At 36.2% G+C, this 22,593-nt stretch overlaps 1 protein-coding gene and 1 pseudogene across 2 annotated transcripts; one reads left to right on the top strand and one right to left on the bottom strand.

Annotated features, from left to right (window-relative positions):
- The first annotated feature begins 40 nt into the window (after window positions 1-40).
- Window positions 41-21,986, top strand: CUTC (cutC copper transporter). Of its 2 annotated transcripts, XM_054581344.1 has the most exons (9): window positions 41-231; window positions 3,112-3,183; window positions 4,270-4,329; window positions 6,833-7,042; window positions 7,687-7,722; window positions 9,684-9,817; window positions 17,115-17,142; window positions 20,696-20,801; window positions 21,497-21,986. In XM_054581344.1, the coding sequence occupies exons 1-9, from the start codon at window positions 171-173 to the stop codon at window positions 21,609-21,611; spliced, it is 822 nt and encodes a 273-aa protein (XP_054437319.1). In that variant the 5' UTR covers window positions 41-170; the 3' UTR covers window positions 21,612-21,986. The 2 variants fall into 2 exon arrangements, with proteins under 2 accessions (XP_054437319.1, XP_054437320.1); XM_054581345.1 differs by lacking the exons at window positions 9,684-9,817; window positions 17,115-17,142.
- On the bottom strand, window positions 13,258-13,773 carry LOC129077105 (adenylate kinase isoenzyme 6-like; annotated as a pseudogene).
- Window positions 21,987-22,593: the final 607 nt, after the last annotated feature.

The following is a 22,593-nucleotide window of genomic DNA, read 5'->3' on the forward strand; positions in this document are numbered from 1 at the left end:
GCCCTGACTGCGCCTGCGCTGGCGACTCGGTTTTCGCGTGGGCTGCTGGGGCGTGCGCATCAGAGGAGCGCAGGGGCGCGCGCAGTGGTGAGAACGAGCTTTGGTCGCGCGCACCAGGACCCGAACTCTGAGTGGAAACCGAAGACGCGCGAGGGAGGAGCGCGTGGAGGATGAAGAGGCAGGGGTCCTTCTCGGAGCGGAAACTGGCGCGGATACCGTCCGCGAAGGCCGGTGCGGAAGGGGGCGGGGAGGGGACGCTCAGCCCACCTCCCTCCCAGGAGCGGGCGGGCGGGGACTTTGACCAGTGGATTAAGCGCGATTTCCCTCGGAGCCTTTAGCTCGACACGGTCTGTCATTCCGGCTTTAAACGCGTAGAAACGGGTGGCCTGAGAAGGGGCATGTAGCACGGGTGGCCCTGCTCTGGAGCCAGATGTGTGGGTTTGAATCCCGGCGCCACCGTGTATCGCCGTGCAACCGCGTTCAAGTTGGTTAACTTCTGTCAGCCTCACGTTTCCCGTCGCCGCAGGGGAGCCCTGTCCTTTCTTCACGGCATCGCTGTGATAGTTAAATGTCGAGTGCCGAGCACAGTGCCTAACCTGTGGTGACCGCTCCATAACTTGTAACTGCAACAGTGGAGGCGGGATTGTTCCCAAAGCCACACAGCTACGAAGCGGCAGAGCTTGGGGCTGCCACAAGACCCCGGTTCTTCCTTTCGCACAGGGTAGGATAGCGTGGCAGGTGCTAGGGATTTGGCAGAACCCTCCTCCGTGAACTCTTGCTTCCTCCAAACCAATGGTCCTCAAACTTTTTGATCTGAGGAGCGCTTTACCCTCCTAAAAATTGAGATCCTCAAAGACTTTTTATTTATGTCGGTTAAATCTATTGATATTAACTGTATTCGAAATTAAAACAAATTTTTTAAATGTTTATTAACGGGAAAATGACTATAATAAACGCCTTACATGTAAATGCAAACAACATTTTTAATGAAAAATAACTTTTCCTAAACAAAATAATATAGTGCAAATGTTTGGTATTTTTGTAGTTCTCTTTACCAGCTGGCTTAATGGGATTCTCATACCTGTTTTCTTATACCTGCTTCTGCATTTAATCTGACATGCCAGGTAGCCTCCCCAGAACTCCACTTATGAAATAGTAACAGTGAAAAAGCAAATAAAGGTTTAATGTTGTTATGAAAATTTTCACTGCACAGACTTTGAAAGGGTCTTAGAAGATCCTAAGATAACTATAACTAAGGTCCTCACAGCTAACTAACTGACCTACCACACTTTGAGAACTGCTGCTCCAAAGAAGTATCTTTGTCTTTGATCCCTACAAAGAACTTTGTTTCTTAGGACAATTGCCCTACTCTGCCTTCTCTCTCAGTCATTTGTGTGCATTCCTGCTCTCTGCTAGCTAAGGCTCTTTCTTGCATGAGAGGCAAGTGGTACCCCTGCAGCATTGTCCATTTATATTGACCTGACAGCTGGTGAGGGTGGCCATCAGAAAACTCATGGAATTAATGCAGCATTGTTGGTTAAGAACATAGGATGGACTTAACTCTTTCACAGTTTGAGACTGATAGCCTTCTTTTTAATAAATGAGGCAGTCAAAACTTGATATTAGCAGATGATAGATTTTTGTTTTTCAAATTAAAAGTTGCACTTTAAAAAATGAAAGCAATATGTTGGGTAGAAAAAAAATCAAGCAATATAGGAAAGTAAAAAAGAGAATAAAGGCATTCCAAATCCCAGCACCTAGTTGTAAATCATTATCAGTATATGGTAACCATTCTTTTGGGTATTATTACCCTAAGTATGCATTCAAAAATCTTTTTTAAAAAGATTTTTATTTATTTTTAGAAAGTGGAGAAGGGAGAGGAAAAGAGAGGGAGAGAAACATCAGTTGGTTGCCTCTCACATGCCCCCAACCTGGGGTCGGGCCCACAACTCAGGCATGTGCCCTGACTGGAAATCAAACCGGGGGACCTTTCATTCACAGTCCAGTGTTCAATGCAGTGAGCCACGCAAACCAGGGCTTAAAAATCTTAATTTTTAAAATATATGCTAAGCTTACAGAAAAAAACCCTCAAAACTCTGTTCTCAACATATTTTTTAGTGTAAATATGTGATTTTTTATGACTGTAATTATTCAGTCTTTAATAAATCTTTGCCTGACTGTTGTGTACCGTAGTAGACACAGTGCTTTGTTGTGAGTGATGAAGATTTCTCACATAAAGACCTTACTTGAGAACTTGAAATCAAGTAAGAGTGATCTGCAGAAATAATAATAGCTAGAAAATAATTAGTATTTTGAATAGATACAATTAATGTTTGAAAGAAGAACATGTAATTTATATGGAGTTACATGAGTTCAAAAAAGGGGGATACAATTTCCTATTTTGAGAGAGGAAGTATCTTGGAAAGACTATATGATTTGACATGAATCTTGGAAGAGTTTAGCAGTCAAAGATGGAGCTGGAAGGATTTTGTGGATTAAGGAGATGGCATCAGCAAAAACAGGGATGGGGATTAGAAAGAAATGGAGGCATACAGAGAAAGTACTGTGTAGTTAATGAAACTAATACTTTTTACACATTTAGTTGGTAGTATCTACTTTACAAGAATTATTTCTATCCTCATTACTCTGAGGTAGGTACTAAAACGCATGCTGTTTTATAGGCATTTAGGCTGAGTAATTTGTCTAGAATCAAACAAATATGTGGTTGAAGGCCAGGACTTGTGAAGTCCATCCCAGCTCTTAAACATATTTTCGTTGTAAAGAAATTTAAATGTCTGCAGGCATTCATTGAGAAGCATTGAAAGAATCTTGACCTAGAATGTGATGATGTTTTAGGAAGATTAATTTGGCATTCAGTGTCTATTTTTCTCAGTCTCATTTCTTATACATATGTCCATGTTCTTCATAGTCCAGAGACATCAATTTTATAATTAATGTGGTATTTTATTGCTTTCATGGGCCCTGGTGCACTTATCTACTTTCCTATTGATGGACATTTGGATTTTGGCAGCAAAATATAAAATGTTAGTGATAGATTGGCCTGGATGAATAGTCCCATCATGGTATTGCATTGTTTTTCATGTGTTTTAGGAACAGCAAATGGATTTCTCATGGAGGTGTGTGTTGATTCAGTAGAGTCAGCTATAAATGCAGAAAGAGGAGGTAAGAAAAACTAGAGAATGAATGACAGTTTATAGTTCTTTTAAGAGTCTGAAAATGAATCTGTGGACTGATCTTGCAAGCCTTTGTGATTTGGAAGGATCCTAGTAGTCCTTTTGAAAACAACCAACTAGAAAACCTACTTGAAAATTATGGTCTTCTAGTCTTACCCCCCTAGTAGGTGACATTTTGAGTCAGAATCCACAATAGTGCTTACCAACCTCATTTTTTTTTTATTGAACTTCACAAAAATTTAATGTCTTTCAAACCACTGATTTAAAGACGATTTTAGAGATTTTTATTATTAGGACTTTTATCTTTTTTTTAACATTATTTTTACATCAAGGTTACTTTTGCACTGTGAACCTACTTTAATAGGAACCATAGAAATTTCCATCATCTCAGGATCAGAAAAAATTTTTAACTTTTTATTATGGAAAAGTTCAAACATATACAAAAATAGAATAGTATAATGAATTCCCATGCCCCCATAACTTATTTTCACCCATTTTTAGTACATGGCCGGCCAATCTTCCATCCATTGTGGGGGTGTGCAAACTTTTTTGTAAAGAGTAATATAATAGACTATATTTTCAGCTTTCCTGGCCACATTTGGTCTTTGTTGCATCTTCTTTGTTTTCTTAAATAATCCTTTGAATATGTAAACACCATTCTTAATTTGTCAATAAAAAACAATGAAGTACTAATACATGCTCCATCATAGATGAATCTTGAAAGATTATTCTAAGTGGGACAAAAACAATAAGAAAAAATACATTGTATGATTCCTCTTATATGAAATGTCCAGAATAGGCAAATTTATGGAGACAGAAAATAGATCAGTGGTTGCCTAAGGCTGAGGCACATGTGGACAGGGGGAAGCGACTGCCTAAAGGATGCCAGGCTTTTTAGGGGAGTTTATGAAAATGCTCTAAAATTGATCATGGAAATGGTTGCAGAACACTGTGAGTACACTAAAAACCATTGAATTTATGCACTTTAAATGGGTGCATTTTATGGTATGTGAATTGTACATGTGGAAATTTTTATTTTTTGTGCTGAGCAATGCATTTATTTATTTAATCACAGGTGCTGGTCGGATTGAATTATGTTCAGGTTTATTGGAAGGAGGAACCACACCCAGCATGGGTAAGTGACCTTTTTTGGATTGCCAGAAGATAATTGATAATCTTTTTCATTGGAATCCTTTACTGATGTTACTACCATGTTAACTATGCTTGTGGATGTTGCATCAGAAATGCTTACAGTTGTAAATAAACTTGTCTATCAAAAATGCGATAAAGTTGATTTTTTTTCCCTTATACATCAAAAAGTTGAGAGATAGGGAATTGCTCTTAATATTGGTTCAGTTGTTGTGCAGTAATTTATCTTTCCATTTTGGCATACGCAGTTCATTGACTTTCGTCTTCATTGCTACCCTCTTGGTCTTTATATTGTTGTCATATGTTTTACTTCTGTATATGTTAAAAACTCCACACTATGTTGTTTGTTGTATTTCCACTGAGGTATTTTATTTGCACATATTTATTACATCCCTAGAAAAAGGATCCCAGGACTTTCCTTCTCATGTGTTTTGGTCTTGCTACTTCATGGTCTGTAATGCCCACTGATGTTGTCAGTACAATGAAACCAAACTGACAGGCCGAGAACAGGCTCGTCTGCCATTTTCAAGATCTTTGAGTTACATATCAAATCTGCAGTTGATCACACTTGTTTAACTTGCCCATGAGGTTCACAGCAATTTTCACAGCTGTGACTTTTGTTTAAAGAGTGTGAAATAATAAGAGAACAATCATATTTATGCATACATAGTTACCATTTCTGGTGCTCTTACTTCCTTTCTATAGATCTATTTTTCCATCTGTCTTTATTTCCCTTCTGCCTAAAGTAATTCTTCTATCATTTTTTATAATACAGGTGTGCTGGTAATGAATTATTTCAGCTTTTGTATGTCTGAAAGCATTTTTTCCTATTTTTAAAAAAGATATTTTTGCTGAGTGTAGAATTCTAGGTTGACAGTTTTTTCTTTTAGTACCTGAAAGATGTTTATTCACTCTCTTCTTGCTTGTGTTGTTTCTGACAAGAAATCTGCTATCATCTATACCTTTGTTGTTTTCTGTGTAATATGTCCCTTTTCTCTGGTTTCTTTTAAGGTTTTTGTTTTGGTGGTGGTTGTCATTCCTTATTCTTGGTTTGGAGCAATTTGATTATGATGTCCCTGAGTGTAGTTTTCTTCATGTTTTTTAGACGTTGCATTTATACTTTTTATCACATTTGTAAAATTTTCAGCATTCAGGGTCCTCTACTCCCCTCCTTCAGAGACTTCAATTGAAGTTATTCAGTTATAATAATTCAATTATAGTTATAATTGAATATTTTCAGTTGAATATTTGATTGCATTGTTCTACAATTCGCTGATGAACTACTCTTTTCTTTAAGTCTTCTTTTTCTTTGTGTTTTATTTTGCTTGGATTTCAAGTTTACTAATCTTTTCTCCACAATGTCTAATTGTTGTTAATCCCACCTAGTGTGTTTTTCATCTCACACATAGTTTTCATCTCTAGAAGTTTGAGTCTGTTGTTCTGTCTCCCATGTAGCTTAACTTTTTTGAACATATGGAATAAATAATAGCTTTTCTAGTGACTTGGCTGCTAATTCTAACATCTGTATCAGTTCTAAATTCTTTTTGTTTGATTCATTTATCACCTCATGATAAGTCTTATTTTCCTGCCTGATGATTTTTTATTGACTACAAGCATATATTACTTTGAGGTTGATGATAGCATTTTTTAATATAAATATATATGCAGTATCCCTTTGAAATCTCACTAAAAGAGGGTATTCCTCAGCCATCTTATGAAATCTCTAGAACATATCTGTAAATTTGACTGCAGTCTGTTTTTTGCAACAGCAATCATGATTCACTATTTGGTATTGAGCATGTTGATATCCCATGCAAACTTAGGGTTCTTTTAGCAAAGAAAAATAAGTAAATTCATATTGGGTAAACACTAATGGTGCTTGCCACAAATTGTAACTATTGAAGAGTTCTGAATTGTGTCATACTTAGGTACTTGTATTCATAGATCTCTGCATAAAATCACAAATAAGTAGAACTTTGCTCCCTTTTACATATCTCTTTCAAAAACAGGTTTTGCTAAAGTGTCTTTGTCCATTAAAGGGTCATAACTTTAACACTATGCAACCATCTCTCTAGTAGGTTTTAAATAGAGCTGGCATCAGTTAGAAAGGAGAAGCTGGATCTTAGGGAAGACACTGGCAGGACATTGAGCCTGGTGGTTATTACACTTCCAAATGTTACATACCAATAAAAGGATTATTGTTGAGTCAACTGACAAGAGCTTTTAAAATGCGGTAACTTCCTTCTATTTTTTAAGTTGCTCTTTTTTTACCTTTGATTTTTTATTTAGCTTATCCTGTGCCTACTTTTTTCCCCTCAGTATCCTCCTTCCTTTTAGGTCCACTTTTCTGTGGTTTCCTTAGTTCTTCCTTTTTTATATGAGTGATACTGTCATAAGAGCATATGTAAAAAACCAATGATATTTTACTGACTTCCTAGAGCTTTTAGCTCTCATTTGCGTTTTAATTAGTCTGATTCCCATTCTTGTAGGTGTCCTTCAAGTAGTGAAGCAGTGTGTCCAGATCCCAGTTTTTGTGATGATTCGGCCACGTGGAGGTGATTTTTTATATTCAGATCGTGAAGTTGAGGTGATGAAAGCTGACATTCGTCTTGCCAAGCTTTATGGTGCTGATGGTTTGGTATTTGGGGCACTGACTGAAGATGGACATATTGACAAAGAACTGTGCATGTCCCTTGTGGGTAAGAATTTGTATCTGAGACCAAAAAGCTTCTAATGATGATTGCATTTAATATTCCTGATACAGAAAACCACAATCACAAAACTGACGTTTCAATCACACCTGCAGGCACTTATAGTAACCTATAATAAAGAGTAGCTATTGAGATGTTTGGGCAGAGGGTGTGTGTGGCATAGCCTTCCTCACTCTTTTCAGTTGCTAGAGAGCTGGTTTTGCTACTGTTCCTGACGGGATAAAGGAAAGTTTACCTTGATATCTTTAATTATTGCACCGAAACCCACAAAAGCTGTTGCATTTGGTGAAGATGGGGAGGTATGGAGAGGGCAGAAGTAAACTATGTTACTAGGTCAAAGTATTTCTTGAAGATTCTCGGAGGAGTGAGTAATTAATATAATGAATGCTGCCCTTATAGTTGACGGATTTTATAACTTTAATTTGGTGCTCTAAGGAGAGGATGATAATTTTTTTTAAAGATAAACATTAGATTAATGGAAACATAGGAGTTTTGAATTTGGAAGGCTGCCATTTTATTATTATGTCAGTTTACTTAGGAAGATATATAAAAGTCCCATCTAACATGGAGAATACTGTATATAGCAATCAATGATGATCTCATCGTTAATGTTATGTGACTTTCTTTTATAGCTATGTGCCGTCCTCTGCCAGTCACTTTCCACCGAGGTGAGTCATTCCCATTTTAGAAGTTCTGTTGAATAGTGTCACTTATCTGATTTCACAACTGTTTTTTGGAACAAAATTCTGTAGTGTTACAGTGTTACCAATTGGTTTCTTTATACTGATCTTGGGACTAACAGTTGTAAATTTAGAAATGTACAACTTCTAGAATTATGAAGTCTTAGTTGTGAAAAGTTGTTCAAAATCGACGGTGCTGGAAAAAAATAGATGGTTAGGGTGGAGGGGTATAATAGAGGGAGAGAGTGAGCGTTGCCTACAAGTATATGTACTTGTCACAGCATTCCAAGCAAGAATCCTGATACTCATTTTTATTAAATTGCCGTAGGTCATACACAACCCCCAAAAGAATAAATTACTGTAGCTAGTGAAATGAAATTTACTGCCTGGCTTAAGCTAGACAAGACCATTCCTGGAGCTAGGAGCGAGGTGAACTTTCCCATAAGAATATATGACTCATGGGCAAAGAGGGAGAGGATATCTGAAAAAGAATTAGATTCTGTTAGGTAGGAAGAAGAAATAGATGCTGGACAGTCAATGAAGAGATAGATGTTCGTTATAGTGCACGAAATTGCTTTACATTATTGATAACTTCATCAGAATAATTTCTAAAATGTATCTAATTTCACATGAAAATACTTCCTGTCTATAAGTCACATAGTTATAATTTCCATACACTTTTGCCAAACGTTGGTAAATTGAAGGAGTAAGCGTCAGTTTTGCCATCAGAGGGCACTGCTATTGCACAAGAAATGAAGGAAGTCTTCAGTCAGTTATTTTTTTTTTTTGACTTGATAGTATCACCTGAGAAATTGTTGAATGTTTTTCTGACCTTTTGAGTAAGGATTCAGAGATTAGGATGAGAGTAGACACCAGCACTTACATCCATTTATATAAACTAGAGACAGAGCATTTATTACCCTGTCTTTCTCTAAATGGGTAATACCACCAGGAAACTGTTTTCTTGACTTGCTATTTAGCAGTGCTTCTCATTAACTAGCAGTAGCTAAAAGATGTTAGAGTGCTTAAAAGTCAGAACCTTGAGGCTGGTCAAAAGCTTTTTGAAATATGACAAATAATTTTAATAAATAAACATCTGAGAAACACAGTTTAAAATTTGATGTGCTAAATAATTCAAAATAAACCCATCATATTGAATGTATTTTTTGTTCTTAAACTAAGAAAATCATTTCAGATTTCTGTTCTTTTTTTTGCAGTTACAAAACTGACTTTTCAGTCACACCTGCAGGCACTAACTTATTTTATATGTTTATTAAACTATTCAATAAGTTCAACAAAAATATTTTCATGTTCTCAAAATTTTATGTGTGCCTGGGTTTACTCATGTATTTAAATGGGATAGTATGTGAACCAAGGCATTTTCTAGAACTAGTAAGTAATGTTTAATTCTACTTCTTCAGTTTGTCTGAAGCCTTACAGTAGATGTTACCAATTTTGAGTCACTCGCCTCTCACATTTAAAATTTTACTGTACCTGATTGCTACCTGTGTAAATTTATTTAATAATTTTCTTAAAGTAAATCCTAAATAAATGTATTTTAAAGAGAAACTTTTATAATTAATGAAAACTGGAAACTTTTTACTCTAATCTGCATTTCATTAAGTAAATCCATCTATTCACATGTGTACCATCTAAACAATCACACATACCACCAGTGGTATGCAAGTGATGGTGTGCAGGTAAACTGGCTCTTGGGGGAAAGAAGCCCCAATTTGTAGCATTTGTTGATTTTTTGTGGTTTAAATACTCCCACCTTAAGTGATTTCAAGCTGCCAATGGATTAATGATCGTGTTTGCAAAATTTCTAAATATTTAACAGTTGGCTCTTGCTAGCTATGTCTAGCTTACCACTATATATATACTACACTTTAGTAAGCACTGTGTTAGTGATATCTGTTCAAAATTCAAATCAATTTTATTTATTTCAGCCTTTGACATGGTTCACGATCCAATGGCAGCTCTAGAGACTCTCTTAACCTTGGGATTTGAACGAGTATTGACCAGTGGGTGTGACAGTTCAGCTCTAGAAGGACTACCTCTAGTAAAGCGACTCACAGATCAGGTACACATGATTTCTTTCTTTTTTTCCTAAGACTGTTGTGATTACTCCTGATACTCTGTTGTGTAGCTAGGTTGTGAAACTAAATATTACTGACTTCATGTTTGCTATATGGGAAAAAGCAAGCATGCAGTAATATATTTATATAATTCTTATTTCTTTCATGTGAGCGTTTCAGTAACCAAGGCTCTTAAAGATCAGATTATAGACAATGCCTAAGGATCTTATCTAATTTCGGTAACCAGAGCAAGTTTTACTTTTTCCCTGCCATCAGCGTTGCATAGTTTTAAACCATATCTTCTCAGTGGCAGTTTGTATATTCAGGAGATCCCATATAAAATTTGAGATATTTATCATTTTTAGGTGAATTTTAAAACTAAAACTATATTCTTCTCTCATCTTTTTCTCTATATCAAGATAGGAGGAAATACAATAGTTTTCTCTTATATGCCCTGATGTGTTTGCATCATTTGTAGAGCAGTTGGAAGATGGCTTTGTCATTGGGGTATGTCTACATTTTTCTGACATCAGCCCAGAGGCGTTCTGGAGTTAGTGAGTATGGACTTTGAGAAGAGAGAGTTTTGGATTTGAGACTCAGATTTGAAGTTTATTTGCTGTGTAATGTTGAATAGAGTACTAACCTTTATGCCTCTGTTTCCTCCAGTGTGAAATTGAGATAAGTTTAATACTTTTCTATATAGGGTTGCTCTAAGGATTGGTAGAGATAAGCTACCTAAGAGCCTTAGCACAGGGTTTGACATATAATGCATTTTAATACATGTTAGTTTCTATAATTATTACTACTGCTTTTGTTAATAACATTATTTAGTGTTCCTGGGTAGACACCTGTTTATGTTTGCTCTTCTATAGCCATGAAAATAATTTTTAGATATTTCACATAAGGATCTGATGTGACTTTGCTAGTCTGGAACTTACTGATTTTACAATACTTATTAAGTATATAGTAGGAGCAGGGCATTTGTATTATGGCGATAACCAAGGGGGGGGGGGTGTGTGTGTGTATAATCATTGCCCTTACAATCTAGTGCACAACAGGCACTTTTAATAGAGTGAGCAGTTTTCATAGAATGCTATAAAAAAAAGGTACCGTGGGAACACATTGGACAGGAATTAAGTCTAGATTTGAAGGATGGGAGTTGGCAGTAGTTAGCTTCCCAGAAGAAAAGACATCTGTCTACTCTGTGAGGTCTTACTCATTTGAAAGATGATTAGAAGTTATCCATGTAAAAAGGGGTGGAGGAAAGGTAGAGTGGGGGAATGCTCCATGTAGAATAAATAGTATAGGCAAAGAAATAGAAACAAAAGTGAGCATAACTTAAGATATTGAAGAATTACCATGATATTGAATGTGAAGAGAATACTGTCCAGAGTCTTGAAAACTAAGAGTTTGTATTTTATCCCTTGTGTACTAGGGAAGCCTGCAGGGTTTTAAAATAGAAGAGTTGATGCATCAGGTTTCTGTGGGGGTTTTTTTTCCCCAAATGTAGAAAACACTTAATTCCCCATGATTTTTTTTTTTTAAAGATTTTATTTATTTATTTTTAGAGAGAGGGGAAGGGAGGGAAAAAGAGAGGCAGAGAAACATCAACGTGTGGTTGCCTCTCAAGTGCCCCCAACTGGGAACCTGGCCTACAACCCAGGCACGTGCCCTGACTGGAAACTGGACTGGACCCTTTGTTTTGAAGTCCAGCAGTCAGTCCACTGCACCACATCAGCCAGGGCACAGGTTTCCATTTTTCAAATTGATACCTAGCAGGGAGTAGAAAATAATTGCTGTAGTCACATGTAGCATTTTAAATGTGTGTGTGTGTGTGTGTGTGTGTGTGTGTGTGTGAGAGAGAGAGAGAGAGAGAGAGAGAGAGAGAGAGAGAGAGAGAGAGAGAGGTTTGTAGTTTAATCATTGGTTGGCAGGAAGAGCAGGGTTAACTATTCTTATTATACACTAACTTTAAAAAAATTGTATGTATTTAAGATATATAACATGCTTTGATATACATTATATATAATAAAGTAATTACAGTCCAGCTCATATCTGTTTATATAGTTACTGTGTGTGTGTGTGTGTGTGTGTTAAGAGTAACTGAAATCTATTCTCAGTAAATTTTCAGTACTATTAAATAAGGCAATATTATTATTGTTGAAACCAGAGAAGTCAGCATTCAGGCTTCCTTGTCACTACCAGAATCAGTAAGTGGAAACAAGGATTGAATCTCTTTGGGTGCTTTATTCAGATGCTGGTGGTCTGAGAAGACAGCAGGTTGTGTGCCCTCAATTACTGTTTTAACATCCCATCTCAAGCCGACCTTTCTATAAGGAGAAGAAAGGGTAGGCAAGAACGGGTAAGAAAGAGGTTTAGAAAAAAGGTTACTATATCTGCTGTGTATAATGTGCACCCACTTTTTTGGCCCAAGCTTTGAGGGGAAAAAATCTTTCATTTTAATTTTTTAATTCAATTATTTATTTATATTTAGGCACTTGTTTTTTTGTATAAAAAGGAATTTTAGAATTTTTTTTGAACATACGGTACAAGGAATTTTATGTAACAAATAATTACAGAACACAAGAACAGATACAGGGTATTTCAGCACTACCTATGAATAATGTGCATCCTTATTTTTCCCTCAAAAATTTGGGCAAAAAAGTGCACATTATACATGGCAAAATATGGTAATTGGATAATCATTGCAGGCCCGCTGCTATTTTTCCTTGTACTTCTTTATCTGTTGATCAGCAATTCTTTATCTGCATCATAACTGTTCCCTCTCTGGAACAATATGTACCATTTCAGTAGCTTGCAGACCCCTGGGGCACAAAGGCTGAATTGTCAGCCTCCTAGAGTCTTGTAGGTCATGCATTCCAGTTCCTGGAATAACAGCTTTCCACATGCACTAATCATTTAAGGTTATCAACTATGACTGAAGCTAAAATCTTTAACTCTTGGGTTCCTCTATCAGTCCCTGTTACTTAAATACTAGTATGGAGGTTCTGTTTTTGCACAGAATATAATTTGTTGTTGGCTCATACTCTACAAAAGAGGATTTTTCACACCTTAATATTGTAATGTGCAACTAAAACAATTTTGTAACAATCCATCATTTTTTTCTATGACCACTCTTTCCAAAACATTTATTGGTTTCTGTTTCTCTTTTTGCATCTGCATATTATTTCTTATCCTCACCTTTTTTTGGCATTGAAACATTAAAGGATGGCAGTTTTTATTGTCTTTAATAATGTTATATTCATTATACTTGAAATTGTTTGGCTTTCTCATAGAAAAAAGAAACCCAGACATAAACCTTTATAATGCCCACCTACTTGTCTACAGCACAATTTTAATAAAAATTTTTACAGATAATTGGACAATTTATATGATGTGGGTAGAGAAATATTAAGAGTGATTCTAAAGTGGCCAGTCTTGTAAGTCAGGAGCTCTGATCTTTGATCCATTGCTTAAGCCAGTTCAATATCTGATTGATATTATCCTCTGTATCTTCTGGTTTATTGCTGGGCAGCTGATGCACTGTTTCCTTCTTGTAGGATGCTAATGCTTTTCATAAAGAACTTGAAAAAGTTCACACTCAACATTATTTTCTAGTTTTTTCTTATTATGACCCCTTGTTTAAAGTCCTTTGTACAGTACACTGTTACTTGTTTTGAGCACAAAAACTATATGAAACCAGAGTTCAGGGAAGAAATCACAACCATGATAATCAACAGTAACTCCACCTTCACTCATTTGGTTTTCTAACTCATCAACTACTCTATCTTCATGTAAAATGGGACAATCATACTCTATCATAGCCACCATATAACTGCCCTTCTCAAGCTAAATCACCCACATGAATGTATTTTAGTCCTGATCTTGATGCAAGTTCTTTGCCTAGTGTGGTTTTTCCAACCACTGGTGTACTGGTGGGTGGGATGTTCAGAAGCAACATGGTCCTCATTGTGATGGCTCCCTACCCTCACTTTCTTTAGACTAAAAAACATTTGGAATCCTTCTCATAAATGGCTTCTACAGTGTATCTAGCTCTTTAAGAACTGCTTTAGAATTTGTTGCTTTGCTAAATAAAATCCCTCAAAGAACAATCATGTTGAATATTCACCTTAACTTTACACTGTTACTTAAAGCTTGAGCAAAGTATCTACAATGTGTCTTAAAAGTAAGGAGAAAGGTGGTTTCTCCCTCTACTCATGACTCTATTCTCTTATCAATTGTTGTCACCTTCCCTTTTCACTGCTTTTATACAATCACTGTTTTTGTAGACTTTCTGCTTCTCTTCCCTTTTTTTGCATTTGTCGTTGCTGGTGTTAGTCAATTTTTACTTTATTCCCTTCTTTTGGTTTCTGTTCCCTTTAATCCTCTTTCTTCGTTACTTTTCTGCCCCTCCTCTCTCAGCAGATATGATACCTCTTTTCTCCCCATTCATCTTCCCCACACTAAGCCCATCTTTCAGTTTTCTCATTTGTCCTACATGGACATGATGTAGAATTAAGTATTTTTTCAACATAAGTTCTTTGGCTTTTCCATTTTCTATACTATTCTTAACCTCCCCCTGTCTATTTTGTACCTACCATTTATGCATCTTACTCCCTGTACCTTTTCCTACATTTTCCCTTCTCACCCTCCCTGCTGATGACCCTCCATGTAACCTCCATTTCTGTGATTCTACTCCTGTTCTAGTTGTTTACTTAGTTTGTTTTTGTTTTAGGTTCAGTTGTTGATAGTTGTGAGTTTGTTGTCATTTTCCTGTTCATAGTTTTTGATCTTTTTCTTAGATAAGTCCCTTTAATATTTCATATAATAAGGGCTTGGTGATGATGAACTCCTTTAACTTTACCTTATCTGGGGAGCACTTTATCTGCCCTTCCATTCTAAATGATAGTTTTGCTGGATAGAATAATGTTAGATGTAGGTCCTTGCCTTTCATGACTTTGAATACTTCTTTCCAGCTCCTTCTTGCCTGTAAAGTTTCTTTTGAGAAATCAGTTGATAGTCTTAAGGGAACTCCTTTGGAGGTAATTCTCTCCTTTTCTCTTGCTGCTTTTAAGATTCTTTCCTTATCTTTGGTGTGTGCTTCCTTGGGTCCATCTTTTTTTTTTTTTTTTTTTTCTTTCTGGGACTGAAAACCTCCAGGTCCAACTTCTTTGGGACTCTGAGCTTCCTGGATCTTTTGGGAGTCTATTTCCTTGGCAAGAATTGGGGAAGTTCTCCTTCATTATTTGTTCAAATAAGTTTTCAGTTTCTCACTCTTCCTCTTCTCCTTCTGGCAGCCCTGTGATTCAGATGTTGGAGCATTTAAAGCTGTCCCAGGGGCTCCTAAGCCTCGCCTCACTTTTTTTGAATTCTTGTTTCTTCATTCTGTTGTGGTTGAATGTTTATTTCTTCCTTTTGTTCCAAATCATTGATTTGAGTGCCGGTTTCCTTCCCTTCACTGTTGGTTCCTTGTGTATTTTTCTTTATTTCACTTCTCATAGCCTTCATTTTTTCCCTCTATTTTTGTGACCATACTCAACCATTTCTGTGAGCATCCTGATTACCAGAGTTTTGAACTCTGCATCTGAAAGATTGGCTCGCTCTTCATCACTTAGTTGTATTTTTCCTGGAGTTTTTATAATGTTCTTTCATTTGGGCCATACGTCTTTGTGTTGGTGTTCCTGTTATATTATAAGGGGCAGAGCCTTAGGTATTTGCCAGGGCAGGGCAACTTACGTCACTGCATTGTGGTGCTGTATGTTGGGGAGGGGTCAAAGAGGGAAAAATGCCACGTGCTCAGCTCTCGCTCCTCTTTCAGTCACTTCCCCTGCTACCCACAAGCAAATTGGGCCCTGCTGGTGCTGATTCCCAATTGGGTGGGTTTGTGTATGTTCTGGAACACTGTGGGTCTCTCCAACAAACACTCCTGTGAGGCTGAGAGTTTTGTCTGCTGCTGCAACCCCCACAGATTTTTACAGCCAGAGGTTTAGACGCTTTCTTTTCCAGCACTGGAACCCTCAGTTGTGTGGTCTGTCTCACTCTCCAGATGTTCCTCCTGGTTTATCCGCATGCAAATGTGGGACCGCCTGGACCACCAGCCACCACCTTGCCATGCATTCCCTCCTCCCTGGCTGCCCGTCTCTGCACCTCCTACCAGTGTGGATGAATGTTTCTTCCTTAACTCCTTCGGTGTTGCACTTCCATACAGTTCAATTTTCTGGCAGTTCTGGTTGTTTCTTGTTTTGAAATTTTTTGTTGTCCTTCTTTTGGTTGTGTGAGAAAACAAAATGTATCTATCTACGCCTCCATCTTGGCCAGAAGACAGGTGGTTCTTGATTGAATTTTTTCCATTGTTCCTCACCACTCAGTAGAAGAAGGACTGGTTACCTAACCCTGAGATGGATAGAGTGTAGGCTGAGTACATACATAAGCTGAACAATTAAGGCAGATGACTTGGACTTGTTTTGGCTTGGTAGGATTGGTTGGTCCAGTATTAAAAACCCATCACAGGGAATCCACATATGAAAAAATTCAATTTATGTAGTATGGAAAGATTTTATTCTGCAAATTAGTGAGCCTGACACAATATGTAATTTTTATTCTGTCCTTGTTACCTACCTGGTACTAGCAGTTCCACTAAGTATGCATTTGTAATGGGGTGATTTCCTTTTGACTCTCACTGATATATCACCAAAATTTATTTAAGAAATAATTAATTAATTAGGAAATAAAAATGATGGAGATTGGAATAAAAGTACGGAAATGTCAATACTTCTAGAATTATCAAAAATTAAATTAATCCATATAGTCCAGTATTACTTGAAACCTAGTTAAATGGACCTATGGTTTTATTTAATTGGTATGATAAACTAGGGAATTTAGTTGAGGATACAAAAGTTGAGTAGATTTTTTCTAGTAATTTACAGTTATGCTGTGCTCTTCCTTTCCTGCTGAAATCTTGTTTAAGTTCAACTGCTTCTATCTTATCATATACCAAGAACTTAGATTAGGGTTATTTATCAGTAATCTCTTAAGGTGGTGTGATTATTCGGTATTTATATTGTATTCTCCTATTCTTTGTGTTTATAACAGTACAAATTTTTAAAGTAATGCAATAAAATAACTGGATAGAAAGAGTTACTATGCTGAACATATTACTTATCCAAGATCCCAAAGAAACAAAAGATGAAAATTAAACACTAATAGCAATTTTTAAAATTTAACTTAATGTTTCTGTTCTCATTGCCTTATTATCTCATTTAGAGAAAGATATTAAATTTACTTGTTTATTTTTTTTTTCAGGCAAAAGGCAGGATTGTGGTAATGCCAGGTATTTATTTATCTATCCATTCACTAGTGTAACACTGAACTGTAGTGGAAGAAGAACAAAGGAGGCAGGGCAGTATGGGAGAAAGTATTAGTACATGGTGTTCAGAAAGAAGAATATATCATTTCATTAACATGTTTAAGATTGGAAGATCTCTGCTGGAATTTAAAACTTCAGATAAGGAGAACATTCTAGAAGGGATAAGCTCAGAGAAAAGCAAAAAAAGAAGTAGATTAGGATTGGGTTTTCTCCATGTTTGCTCTTCCATAGTGTAGAATTTTGTGAATGTGGATGTTCATCTCTGGTAAGACACACCAAGTTTGCTGCTAGACTGTGCCAAGTGTCCAAGTTGTTAACAAGGTGTGAACAAATAATATCCTGGATAAATGTAATACTCAGGTCCTGAAAATCTCCAATTACCAAATTCTTCTTGTAGTTAGAACAATTGGATCATATGCTCCTGATAACTATAAGATCAATTAAGTATGTACTGGCTCATTATACATGAACAATTTTTAAAGAATTAAATAAGGTGACCTAGAATCAGAGGGAGACAAATATAAAGATTGTCTTAATTTTTTATTATAAATTTCTCAAACCTTAAAAATGTAGCAAATAGCATATATTCATTCCATGGGTTTAACATTTTGTAACATTGGCCTCATCATCCTGAGGTATTTTAAAGTTCAGTTAAAGGCATCATGGCATTTTATCTTTATGCAGCTTTAAAAAATAAGAGCATTTTAGCATGATCACAATACCATTATCATATTTATCAAAATAAACAGTAATTCTTTAATACCATTTAATACTCAGTCAATACTCTCCTCTCTCTAGTTGCCCCCAGAATGTTTTTATAGCTGATAGGTTCAAATCAGGAGCTCATCAAAGAATAAGTATTACACTTGGTTGTTATCCTAATATTTTTTAATATGGAAATTTTTCTTTTTGTTTTTTAAATATTAAAATTTAAAAAGTTGTGGGCATTTACCCTGTAAAATGTTCTACTTCCTGGATTTATCAAATTTGTTTCCTTTTGATGTTGTTTAGCGTGTGTTTCCTAGCCCCTGCATTTCTTGTAAACTGGTAGCTAGATCATAAGGCTTGATTCGATTCTGGTTAAATATTTTGGTAAGGCTATTTCATGGGCGATTCTGCATGTCATATCATATCACATCAGAAGGCGCACAGCTTTGGATTGTCTCACCACCAAGGATGCCAAGACTGACCAGGAGCCAAAATGGTGATAGCTAAATAAAGGCCAACTTTTAAAAAGAGGCCAGGTAGAGGGGTAGTTTCAGAAATTTAGGAAACTTTTGACCTGTAGCAAGTCCCTGAAACATGAGCAGATAGAAAACGTATGTTATCTGTCAAATTTGAGACTGTTTATTAATTAATCAGGGAATGTTAAAGAGACTTAACTGAGTCTAATGTATTTCCACTTAAGACTAAATGTATTTAGTCTTGACAACTAGTAGCCAGATTAAGATAATTATTAATATTGCCTTTGCTTATTATATAATTATTAAGTTATCTACAATGGTCAAGGCATTACTTGGGATGCAGAGTTACACGAGAAACTACTTCCTAAAGAAGCTTAACAGTCCTAGGTGAGAAGGTGCTGTGTACAAAAATATTTATGACTGTTTAACAAACCCTACCAAGCAAATGATTATATGCCAACTTCTTTAGTAGATATGAAAAGACAGAAATTAACATGAAGTAATCATTTTACTTGAGGAACTCACAGAATAGCTCTATAAATAAATTATTACCATCTCATAAAAATAAGTACCAAAAGCAAAAATTCCCAGGTAAGTGAAACTGAATGCCTAATGAGTATTCATTACTAAGAAATATAAAGATAAGTAAAAATAGTAGTTTCCCCCCAGGGATGCCCAACCTGTGGCCTATGGGTCTTGTGTAGCTTGGGATGGCTGTGAATGCAGCCTAACACAAAATCACGAATTTACTTAAAACATGAGTTGTTTTTTTTTTTTGTGATTACGTGTTGTAATGTATTTAATATGTGGCCCAAGACAACTCTTCCTTTTCCAGTGTGGCGCAGAGATGCCAAAAGGTTGGGCATCCCTGCATCTAGGGACTTTCATAATGAAGCTTACAACGTATTTAGACACCAGTTTCCTCATCTGTATCCTCATTATCTGAGAGGATATTGAACTAATTGCCCTCTTAGGTTCCGACTGTAAAAATGTGTTACTCTGTGTTTGGAAAAATGTATTACCTATGTCCTAAAGTTGCTGATAACTGGAGCAACATGGTCTCAGTGGCCAGATACCTTTTTTTTTTTTTTTTTTACATTTTATTTATTTATTTTTAGAGAGAGAGGGGAAAGCAGGGAGAAAGAGAGGGAGAGAAACATCAGCGTGGTTGCTTCTTGAGCGCCCCCTACTGAGGACCTGTTCCACAACTCAGGCATGTGCCCTGAGTGGAAACAGTCCAGTGACCCTTTGGTTCACAGGCCAGCACTCATTCCACTGAGCCACTCCAGCGAAGGCTGGTGGCCAGATATCTTGTTATTTGTTAGAAGGAAATGACATATTTGTATTTTAATCCTTGTAACAAGCTCTGAGGTAGACAATTATCCCTCTTTTATTGGTGAAAAAAATTGAGGTTCAGTGGTTTAAAGTAATTTATTTAAGATCACGTAGCTTTGAAGAGTTACAGTGGTGAAGCCAAAATTTCAATCTAAATCTGACCTCTCAGTCTGTATTCTTTTTGCTCCTTAGGGCTCAGTGATGTTACTATACCACTAAGAAAAAAAAGTTTATGAGTTCGAAAGAGTGAATGAAATTAAGTCGCTTTAGCAACCTGAACAGCTTGAGATACAAAGTACATATTTTGTCAGTCATTAAAAATATTTATTGAATAGTCCTCTATATTAGGAGAGAAGGATATCAAAATGAATAAGTTAATTTTATATTTAAAATTTGTTATCAGCTGAAAATATTTGTAAATATTATAGAGACTGTTCATTAAAACAAATGAGTGATCATAAAGTACTCAGTTGTGCAGTTTTAATAAAGGAAAGTTAGCTTGTTCTATGAAATGAAACAAAAAATTGATATAATGAATAAACTGCATTACACTTGGCATTGTTCCCATGTCCAGTGACATCAATGTGGTTTCAAATCCTGGTCCAGAGAGAGAATCTTGGAGGTTCTTTTTCAGACACAGTTATGAGGCTGTTCTTTTTGTAGCTTTGTTCTCAAGCTTATCCTTCTTTTGTTTTAATTTGATTTTTTCTTTAACTGAGGAGGAGCAGGGACAGAATGCTTTACCGTTTTCCTTGCCCTAGCGTAATCTTTTTAGATTTAAAGTCTGTAGTATATAACATTGTTATGTAAACCAATGGACATAGAAGATTCCATCATAGATTCTGTAACCTTATTAGTTCTTCAGAATCTGTAGTTTGTCTTTCATCATTTTCTAATTCTAGCTTAGTAGGTAGAGCAAGCAGTCATTATTATTCATACTCACTAAATTTTATGCAAAATGCTATTATACTTAACGTATTACTTATTTTTTCCAATAGGGGGTGGTATAACAGACAGAAATCTACAAAGAATCCTTGAGGGTTCTGGTGCTACAGAATTCCACTGTTCAGCTCGGTCCGCTAGAGATTCAGGAATGAAGTTTCGGTAAAAGTGCATTCTTTGACACATACAAGCAGGGATAAGATGTATCTTTACTTCCCCACATAGGAAAACCTTAGTTAACAGCATGATAAATGAATGGAATGTTGTGATTAGTACATAAGTATTACAGTGGTTCTTATCCTGCTTTAAATAAGTGAGCTCTTCTGCACGTAGGTGAACCATTTAATCCTGAAGTCATTATTCATCTTAGACCAGTTAATAGTAAACTAATTTAATGGCTAAGCTTCAGATGAGTCAGATAGATATATGTGCTCATTTACCTGTGCTTTTTTTTTAGCAAACTTAATAACTATGGTATAAAGATGAAAGAGTCAGAGTTGTTTTTATCCCTCCTACCTTTAATACTTAAACCTTCCCTTACCCTTCCTCTCTGTTTTCAGTTATTCTGAAATTTTATTACCATTAAGGAATTAAAACTATGATGTGACTTGACTCCTATAATTCAATAGTTAGCAGTTGATTATAAGTTGGGGGAAAATGTGATATAAAAGAAACAAGGTTTGTCTACTAGATGTGTCAAGTAATTAATTAATAAAAATTATGAAGTATAGCAGTTCAGGGTCCTTGACTTACCTTGTTCAAGGCCGTAAAATAGCCTATAAAATGAAGTGCTGGTAGTAGGAGGGCCCACTTAACAACTTACATAATTATCTCTTCCTTTATTATTTCTTTTGCAGAAATTCCTCTGTTGCAATGGGAGCCTCTCTTTCTAGCTCAGAATATTCTCTAAAGGTAACAGATGTGACTCTAGTGAGGACTTTGAACGCTATAGCAAAGAATATTCTGGTTTAGCCAGACCTCTCTGAGAGACATGGATATCACAGGATGAAGACAGAAGAGTAGTTTACAATTCTCTATGACAAGATTTAACCTTCTTCTCTGGCCATAACAGTCAAGGTGTTCAAGTTTCATATGGATATGGAGGATGTTTCCAAGAAGAAAAAGAACTTGAAACAGAGCTACAATCCCTCCCTTTGCTTAATCTTGCCACCCGTCTTCATCGCCATGGTTAATCTAGTCTATGCTACTTCTGTAGACAGAGGTTTAATCTGTTTTCATTGGAATTAATTGATGAAATGAAAAAATTCAACTGCTAGGTATGAAGTTAGAGTGTGATTTGGGTCAATTTCATAGCAATATTTTGCATTTGTATTTGTAAAATAAAAATGTCCATGCTATTATGGCAGAGTCTCTTTATTTTTACCCTGAACATAGTCTAGCCAAATATGAAAGGGAAGGTTTTTGTTTTGTTTTTTCCTCCATTTTCTCTTTCTATTATGTATTCATTGGATATGTTGCCCTGGGCACGATGCTAAGGATACAGAGTAGAATGGTACAGCACAAAAATTCCCAGACTTGGGAAACAGGATGTGAAAGTTCCAAGACTTTGTAAAGACATAAGCGATCTCTTGTGTTCACCAGGTTACCTCTACCTCTGTTTCTAGATATAGAAATGGCTTAACCATTATGTTCATCTGACAGTTTACAAAGCCTTTCAATTGAGGGTACAGATAGGGACAATGCAGTTTAATGATGAGCAGGTCCCAAATGATGAAGTTCATTACTAGCTTTATCTGTCACTTTGATATTTGTAATACCATTTGATACTAACAACACACTAATAATAGAATTGTTGTTTCTATATTAGGAGGGTAACTGAAGCTTAATATAAAGAGCCTGCCCTTGGTTAGGGAGACTGCCCTTGGATAGGAATATAATACATAGACCTGAGTACTTATAAATGTATACACTAAGAGTCTTGCCTTTATTTAAA

The sequence above is a fragment of the Pteronotus mesoamericanus genome, unplaced genomic scaffold, assembly GCF_021234165.1.
Source record: "Pteronotus mesoamericanus isolate MK-2021 breed Mesoamerican mustached bat unplaced genomic scaffold, CSHL_Meso_final contig_657, whole genome shotgun sequence".
NCBI classification, from domain to species: domain Eukaryota; kingdom Metazoa; phylum Chordata; class Mammalia; order Chiroptera; family Mormoopidae; genus Pteronotus; species Pteronotus mesoamericanus.

What these genes read in the sequence shown, in the direction of transcription:
- CUTC (XM_054581344.1), top strand. Translation starts at nt 171, where the DNA reads ATGAAGAGGCAGGGGTCCTTCTCGGAGCGGAAACTGGCGCGGATACCG. An exon ending in GATACCGTCCGCGAAGGCCG is followed by an intron (nt 232 to 3,111) that starts GTGCGGAAGGGG and finishes CATGTGTTTTAG; the next exon opens with GAACAGCAAATGGATTTCTC. An exon ending in GCCAGTCACTTTCCACCGAG is followed by an intron (nt 7,723 to 9,683) that starts GTGAGTCATTCC and finishes TATTTATTTCAG; the next exon opens with CCTTTGACATGGTTCACGAT.